The sequence below is a fragment of the Scyliorhinus torazame genome, chromosome 24 (assembly GCF_047496885.1).
Source record: "Scyliorhinus torazame isolate Kashiwa2021f chromosome 24, sScyTor2.1, whole genome shotgun sequence".
NCBI lineage: Eukaryota > Metazoa > Chordata > Chondrichthyes > Carcharhiniformes > Scyliorhinidae > Scyliorhinus > Scyliorhinus torazame.
In genome coordinates, this window is record NC_092730.1 from 13964094 (window position 1) to 13972563 (window position 8470).

General features: G+C 52.8%; 1 protein-coding gene across 1 annotated transcript in view; it reads left to right on the plus strand.

The window, feature by feature from the left end:
- Positions 1-8470, plus strand: part of LOC140400198 (seipin-like) — a 94150-nt gene that overhangs the window by 72161 nt on the left and 13519 nt on the right. Inside the window, exon 3 of the mRNA XM_072489664.1 lies at positions 3363-3549. Within this exon, the coding sequence (XP_072345765.1) occupies positions 3363-3549 (187 nt within the window). The remainder of the gene's footprint in view (positions 1-3362; positions 3550-8470) is intronic.

The following is an 8470-nucleotide window of genomic DNA, read 5'->3' on the forward strand; positions in this document are numbered from 1 at the left end:
TGTGTGGCTCTGTGTGTGTGTGTGGCTCTGTGTGTGTGTGTGGCACTGTGTGTGTGTGTGTGTGTGTGTGTGTGTGTGTGGCTCTGTGTGTGTGTGTGTGTGTGTGTGTGTGTGGCTCTGTGTGTGTGTGTGTGTGTGTGTGTGTGTGTGGCTCTGTGTGTGTGTGTCTCTGTGTGTGTCCCTGTGTGTGTGTGTGGCCCTGTGTGTGTGTGGCCCTGTGTGTGTCTGTGTCTCTGTGTCTCTGTGTGTGTGTGTGGCTCTGTGTGTGTGTGTGTGTGTGGCCCTGTGTGTGTGTGTGGCCCTGTGTGTGTGTGTGTGTGTGTCTGTGTCTCTGTGTCTCTGTGTGTGTGTGGCTCTGTGTGTGTGTGTGTGTGGCTCTGTGTGTGTGTGTGGCTGTGTGTGTGTGTGTGGCTCTGTGTGTGTGTGTGTGTGTGTGTGTCTCTCTCTGTGTGTGTCTCTCTCTGTGTGTGTCTCTCTCTGTGTGTGTCTCTCTCTGTGTGTGTCTCTCTCTGTGTGTGTCCCTCTCTGTGTGTGTCTCTCTCTCTCTGTGACTCTGTGTGTGTGTGTGTCTGTGTGTGTGTGAGTGTCTGTGTGTGTCTGTGTGTGTCTGTGTGTGTCTGTGTGTGTGTGTCTGTGTGTGGCTCTGTGTGTGGCTCTGTGTGTGTGTCTCTGTGTGTGGCTCTGTGTGTGGCTCTGTGTGTGTGGCTCTGTGTGTGTGGCTCTGTGTGTGTGGCTCTGTGTGTGTGGCTCTGTGTGTGTGGCTCTGTGTGTGTGGCTCTGTGTGTGTGTCTCTGTGTGTGTGTCTCTGTGTGTCTCTCTCTGTGTGTGTCTCGCTCTGTGTGTCTCTGTGTGTGGCTCTGTGTGTCTCTGTGTGTGTGTCTCTGTGTGTGTGTCTCTGTGTGTGTGTGCGTGTGTCTCTGTGTGCGTGTGTCTCTGTGTGCGTGTGTCTCTGTGTGCGTGTGTCTCTGTGTGCGTGTGTCTCTGTGTGCGTGTGTCTCTGTGTGCGTGTGTCTCTGTGTGCGTGTGTCTCTGTGTGCGTGTGCCTCTGTGTGCGTGTGGCTCTGTGTGCGTGTGGCTCTGTGTGCGTGTGGCTCTGTGTGCGTGTGGCTCTGTGTGTGTGTGGCTCTGTGTGTGTGTGGCGCTGTGTGTGTGGCGCTGTGTGTGTGGCGCTGTGTGTGTGGCGCTGTGTGTGTGGCGCTGTGTGTGTGGCGCTGTGTGTGTGGCGCTGTGTGTGTGGCGCTGTGTGTGTGGCGCTGTGTGTGTGGCGCTGTGTGTGTGGCGCTGTGTGTGTGGCGCTGTGTGTGTGGCGCTGTGTGTGTGGCGCTGTGTGTGTGGCGCTGTGTGTGTGGCGCTGTGTGTGTGGCGCTGTGTGTGTGGCGCTGTGTGTGTGGCGCTGTGTGTGTGGCGCTGTGTGTGTGGCGCTGTGTGTGTGGCGCTGTGTGTGTGGCGCTGTGTGTGTGGCGCTGTGTGTGTGGCGCTGTGTGTGTGGCGCTGTGTGTGTGGCGCTGTGTGTGTGGCGCTGTGTGTGTGGCGCTGTGTGTGTGGCGCTGTGTGTGTGGCGCTGTGTGTGTGGCGCTGTGTGTGTGGCGCTGTGTGTGTGGCGCTGTGTGTGTGGCGCTGTGTGTGTGGCGCTGTGTGTGTGGCGCTGTGTGTGTGGCGCTGTGTGTGTGGCGCTGTGTGTGTGGCGCTGTGTGTGTGGCGCTGTGTGTGTGGCGCTGTGTGTGTGGCGCTGTGTGTGTGGCGCTGTGTGTGTGGCGCTGTGTGTGTGGCGCTGTGTGTGTGGCGCTGTGTGTGTGGCGCTGTGTGTGTGGCGCTGTGTGTGTGGCGCTGTGTGTGTGGCGCTGTGTGTGTGGCGCTGTGTGTGTGGCGCTGTGTGTGTGGCGCTGTGTGTGTGGCGCTGTGTGTGTGGCGCTGTGTGTGTGGCGCTGTGTGTGTGGCGCTGTGTGGGTGGCGCTGTGTGGGTGGCGCTGTGTGGGTGGGTGTCTGTGTGGGTGGGTGTCTGTGTGGGTGGGTGTCTGTGTGGGTGGGTGTCTGTGTGGGTGGGTGTCTGTGTGGGTGGGTGTCTGTGTGGGTGGGTGTCTGTGTGGGTGGGTGTCTGTGTGTGTGGGTGTCTGTGTGTGTGTGTGTGGCTCTGTGTGTCTCTCTCTCTCTCTCTGTGTCTGTGTGTGTGTGTCTCTCTCTGTGTGGCTCTGTGTGTGTGTGTGTGGCTCTGTGTGTGTGTGTGTGGCTCTGTGTGTGTGTGTGTGTGGCTCTGTGTGTGTGGCTCTGTGTGTGTGGCTCTGTGTGTGTGGCTCTGTGTGTGTGGCTCTGTGTGTGTGGCTCTGTGTGTGTGGCTCTGTGTGTGTGACTCTGTGTGTGTGGCTCTGTGTGTGTGGCTCTGTGTGTGTGGCTCTGTGTGTGTGGCTCTGTGTGTGTGGCTCTGTGTGTGTGGCTCTGTGTGTGTGGCTCTGTGTGTGTGGCTCTGTGTGTGTGGCTCTGTGTGTGTGGCTCTGTGTGTGTGGCTCTGTGTGTGTGGCTCTGTGTGTGTGGCTCTGTGTGTGTGGCTCTGTGTGTGTGGCTCTGTGTGTGTGGCTCTGTGTGTGTGGCTCTGTGTGTGTGGCTCTGTGTGTGTGGCTCTGTGTGTGTGGCTCTGTGTGTGTGTGGCTCTGTGTGTGTGTGGCTCTGTGTGTGTGGCTCTGTGTGTGTGTCTCTGTGTGTGTGTGTGTGTGTCTCTGTGTGTCTCTGTGCGTGTGTCTGTGTGCGTGTGTCTCTGTGTGTGTGTGTGTGTGTCTCTGTGTGTGTGTGTGTCTGTCTGTGTGTGTGTCTGTCTGTGTGTGTGTCTGTCTGTGTGTGTGTCTGTGTGTGTGTGTGTCTGTGTGTGTGTGTCTCTGTGTGTGTGTGTGTGTGTCTCTGTGTGTGTGTGTGTCTGTCTGTGTGTGTGTCTGTGTGTGTGTGTGTCTGTGTGTGTGTGTCTGTGTGCGTGTGTGTGGCTCTGTGTGTGTGTGTGGCTCTGTGTGTGTGTGTGGCTCTGTGTGTGTGTGTGGCTCTGTGTGTGTGTGTGGCTCTGTGTGTGTGTGTGGCTCTGTGTGTGTGTGTGGCTCTGTGTGTGTGTGGCTCTGTGTGTGCGTGTGTCTCTGTGTGTGCGTGTGTCTCTGTGTGTGCGTGTGTCTCTGTGCGTGTGTCTCTGTGCGTGTGTCTCTGTGCGTGTGTCTCTGTGCGTGTGTCTCTGTGCGTGTGTCTCTGTGCGTGTCTCTGTGTGCGTGTCTCTGTGTGCGTGTCTCTGTGTAATGCGTGTCTCTCTCTCTGCCTCCCTTGCTCATCCTCTCTGCTTCCCCCTCCTCCTGGCCGTTCTCTTCCCCCCCCCTCCCCTCCTGATTTTGTAGGTATATCCTGTACAACTTCCCAGTGATGTCAGCCATTATCGGAGTGGCGACCAACTTCACCTTCCTCTGCGTCATCGTGCTGGCCAGCTACCTCCAGTGGGTCTGGAAAGGTTTCTGGCCCTCTGACCAAGCATCAGCTCCAAAGACCCAAGAGCCAGTCAGAGAGTCGTCTCAACCTAGAAGTACTGTGAGTATCTTTGGGCGGGCGGGGGGGGACACACAGCTATTCGACATAGAACATAGAACATTACAGCGCAGTACAGGCCCTTCGGCCCTCGATGTTGCGCCGACCTGTGAAACCACTCTAAAGCCCATCTACACTATTCCCTTATCGTCCATATGTCTATCCAATGACCATTTGAATGCCCTTAATGTTGGCGAGTCCACTACTGTTGCAGGCAGGGCATTCCACGCCCTTACTACTCTCTGAGTAAAGAACCTACCTCTGACATCTGTCCTATATCTATCTCCCCTCAATTTAAAGCTATGTCCCCTCGTGCTAGACATCACCATCTGAGGAAAAAGGCTCTCACTGTCCACTCTATCCAATCCTCTGATCGTCTTGTATGCCTCAAGTCACCTCTTAACCTTCTTCTCTCTAACGAAAACAGCCTCAAGTCCCTCAGCCTTCCCTCATAAGATCTTCCCTCCATACCAGGCAACATTCTGGTAGATCTCCTCTGCACCCTTTCCAATGCTTCTACATTCTTCCTATAATGCGGCGACCAGAATTGCACGCAATACTCCAAATGCGGCCGCACCAGAGTTTTGTACAGCTGCAACATGACCTCATGGCTCCAAAACGCAATCCCTCTACCAATAGAAGCTAACACCGTACGCCTTCTTAACAACCCTCTCAACCTGGGTGGCAACTTTCAGGGATCTATGTACATGGACACCGAGATCTCTCTGCTCATCCACACTACCAAGAATCTTACCATTAGCCCAGTATTCTGTCTTCCTGTTATTCCTTCCAAAATGAATCACCTCACACTTTTCTGCATTAAACTCCATTTGCCACCTCTCAGCCCAGCGCTGCAGCTTATCTATGTCCCTCTGTAACTTGTAACATCCGTCCGCACTGTCCACAACTCCACCGACTTTAGTGTCATCTGCAAATTTACTCACCCATCCTTCTACACCCTCCTCCAGGTCATTTATAAAAATGACAAACAGCAGTGGCCCCAAAACAGATCCTTGTGGTACACCACTGGTAACTGGACTCCAGTCTGAACATTTCCCATCAACCACCACCCTTTGTCTTCTTCCAGCTAGCCAATTTCTGATCCAAACTGCTAAATCACCCTGAATCCCATGCCTCCGTATTTTCTGCAATAGCCTACCGTGGGGAACCTTATCAAACGCTTTACTGAAATCCATATGCACCACATCAACTGCTTTACCCTCATCCACCTGTTTGGTCACCTTCTCAAAGAACTCAATAAGGTTTGTGAGGCACGACCTACCCTTCACAAAACCATGTTGACTATCTCTAATCAAATTATTCCTTTCCAAATGATTATAAACCTTTCCAAGATTTTGCCCACAACAGAGGTAAGGCTCACTGGTCTATAGTTACCGGGGTTGTCTCTACTCCCCTTCTTGAACAAGGGGACAACATTTGCTATCCTCCAGTCTTCTGGCACTATTCCTGTAGACAAAGATGACTTAATGATCAAAGCCAAAGGCTCAGCAATCTCCTCCCTATCTTCCCAGAGAATCCGAGGATAAATCCCATCCGGCCCAGGGGACTTATCTATTTTCACACTTTCCAGAATTACTAACACCTCCTCCTTATGAACCTCAAGCCCTTCTAGTCTAGTAGCCTGAATCTCAGTATTCTCCTCGACAACATTGTCTTTTTCCTGTGTGAATACTGACGAAAAATATTCACTTAGCACCTCTCCTATCTCCTCGGACTCCAAGCACAACTTCCCACTACTGTCCTTGACTGGCCCTACTCTTACCCTAGTCATTCGTTTATTCCTGACATATCTATAGAAAGCTTTAGGGTTATCCTTGATCCTACCTGCCAAAGACTCCTCATGTCCCCTCCTGGCTCTTCTTAGCTCTCTCTTAAGGTCCTTCCTAGCTAACTTGTACCTCTTGAGCACCCTAACTGAACCTTCATGGCTCATCTTTACATAAGCCTCCTTCTTCCTCTTGATAAGACTGCCTTAGTAAACCATGGTTCCCTTGCCCGACCACTTCCTCCCTGCCTGACAGGTACATACTTATCAAGGACACGCAGTAGCTGTTCCTTGAACAAGTGCCACATTTCCATTGTGCCCGTCCCCTGCAGTTTTCCTCGCCATCCGATGCATCCTAAGTCTTGCCTCATCGCATCATAATTGCCTTTCCCCCAGATATAACTCTTGCCCTGCGGTATATACCTATCCCTTTCCATCACTAAAGTAAACGTAATCGAATTGTGGTCACTATCACCAAAGTGCTCACCTACCTCCAAATCTAACACCTGTCCTGGTTCATTACCCAGTACCAAATCCAATATGGCCTCGCCTCTCGTTGGCCTATCTACATACTGTGTCAGGAAACCCTCCTGCACACATTGGACAAAAACGGACCCATCTAAAGGACTCTAACTATCGCGTTTCCAGTCAATATTTGGAAAGTTAAAGTCCCCCATAACAACTACCCTGTTGCTTTCGCTCCTATCCAGAATCATCTTTGCAATCCTTTCCTCTACATCTCTGGAACTTTTCGGAGGCCTATAGAAAACCCCTAACAGGGTGACCTCTCCTTTCCTGTTTCTAACCTCAGCCCATACTACCTCAGTAGACGAGTCCTCATCAAACGTCCTTTCTGCCACCGTAATACTGTCCTTGACTAACAATGCCACCCCTCCCCCTCTTTTACCACCTTCCCTAAGCTTACTGAAGTTTCTCAACCCCGAAACCTGCAACAACCATTCCTGTCCCTGCTCTATCCATGTCTCCGAAATGGCCACAACATCGAAGTCCCAGGTACCAACCCATGCCGCAAGTTCACCCACCTTATTCCGGATGCTCCTGGCATTGAAGAAGACACACTTTAAACCACCTTCCTGCCTGCCGGTACACTCCTGCAACATTGAAACCTGACTCATGACCTCACTACTCTTAACCTCCTGTATACTGGAGCTACAATTCAGGTTCCCAAGCCCCTGCTGAACTAGTTTTAAACCCTCCCGAAGAGCATTAGCAAATTTCCCCCCCAGGATATTGGTCCCCCTCTGGTCCAGGTGTAGACCATCCCGTTTGTAGAGGTCCCACCGACCCCAGAATGAGCCCCAATTATCCAGAAATCTGAAACCCTCCCTCCTGCACCATCCCTTGGTGGGGCATCGCGATTCACAGTGAGCAGGAGCTGGTGGGGAGGCTGAACATGGCTGTCCTGCGGGCCCAGGCCTCATCATGCGTCGCCCCCCACTCCCTGTGGCTGCGTCCAATTGTGCTCAGGACCATTGCACACTGTCACCAGACTCCTAAACGACCCTCTTATGGACTGACCTCATTAACACGACACCCTGTATGCTTCATCCGATGCCAGTGCTTATATAGTTACATTGTATATGTTGTGTTGCCCTATTATGTCTTTTCTTTTATTCCCTTTTCTTCCCCCATGTACTTAATGATCTGTTGAGCTGCTCGCAGAAAAATACTTTTCACTGGACCTCGGTCCACGTGACGATAAACAAAATCCAAATCCAATCCAGCATCGACATGGCAACGGGCGGTTGAGATGCTCGTGAAGAGTGTCAGAGGTCAGCCACTTGTCACCCAGCTGCCCCGTTACAGCCCCTGGGCACAGACCTGAGCAGAGCCTCAGCCTTGATTCTCTCTCTCCCACCACCATTGTGCTTCTCTCTCTCTCTCTCTCTCTCTCTCTCTCTCTCCCCCCCCCCGCACGCTGTGCAGTTAAAATGTTCTCTCGTCCCTCTGTGACCTCCACCAGCCCCTTCAACCCTCCCTATCTCTGTAACCTCCACCAGCCCCAACAGCCCTCCCTATCTCTGTAACCTCCTCCAGCCCCTACAACCCTCCCTATCGCTGTAACCTCCTCCAGCCCCCTACAACCCTCCCTATCTCTGTAACCTCCTCCAGCCCCGACAACCCTCCCTATCTCTGTAACCTCCACCAGCCCCTACAGCCCTCCCTATCTCTGTAACCTCCTCCAGCCCCTACAACCCTCCCTATCGCTGTAACCTCCTCCAGCCCCTACAACCCTCCCTATCTCTGTAACCTCCTCCAGCCCCGACAACCCTCCCTATCTCTGTAACCTCCACCAGCCCCTACAGCCCTCCCTATCTCTGTAACCTCCTCCAGCCCCTACAACCCTCCTTATCTCTGTGACCTCCACCAGCCCCTACAACCCTTCCTATCTCTGTAACCTCCTCCAGTCCCTACAACCCTCCCTATCTCTGTAACCTCCTCCAGCCTCTACAACCCTCCCGATCTCTGTAACCTCCTCCAGCCCCTACAACCCTCCTATCTCTGTAACCTCCTCCAGCCCCTACAACCCTCCTTATCTCTGTGACCTCCACCAGCCCCTACAACCCTTCCTATCTCTGTAACCTCCTCCAACTTTTGGACGCTCCCTAACACCGACCTCTTTGACCGAGACCATTGCCGCCTGCGATTGGGCGGGAATCGAACCCGGGCCTCTCGTGTGTGGCGGGCGAGAATTCTCCCACTGACTCCCGAGGAAGAACCAAGATTTATTTATACCCAGGGCTGGGGAATCGCAAGGGCGTTTCCCTGTACTGTGTGTAACAGGGGCCTTCCAATGTAAATAGGGGCCTACTCTATAACTGTCAAACACTTTACCTCAGGACCACAAGTTGAGCTGGGAGGTGAAGGCCTTTGGCGGGAAGGAAGGAGATGGTTGTTGGGTGTTTATGCCATGGTTAAACTGTTCCTCCTCCAGCAAATAGGGTTAAGGAAAATCCCAAGGCTTTTTACACGTACATAAAAAGCAAGAGGGTAGCCAGGGAAAGGGTTGGCCCACTGAAGGATAGGCAAGGGAATCTATGTGCGGAGCCAGAGGAAATGGGCGAGGTACTAAATGAATACTTTGCATCAGTATTCACCAAAGAGAAGGAATTGGTA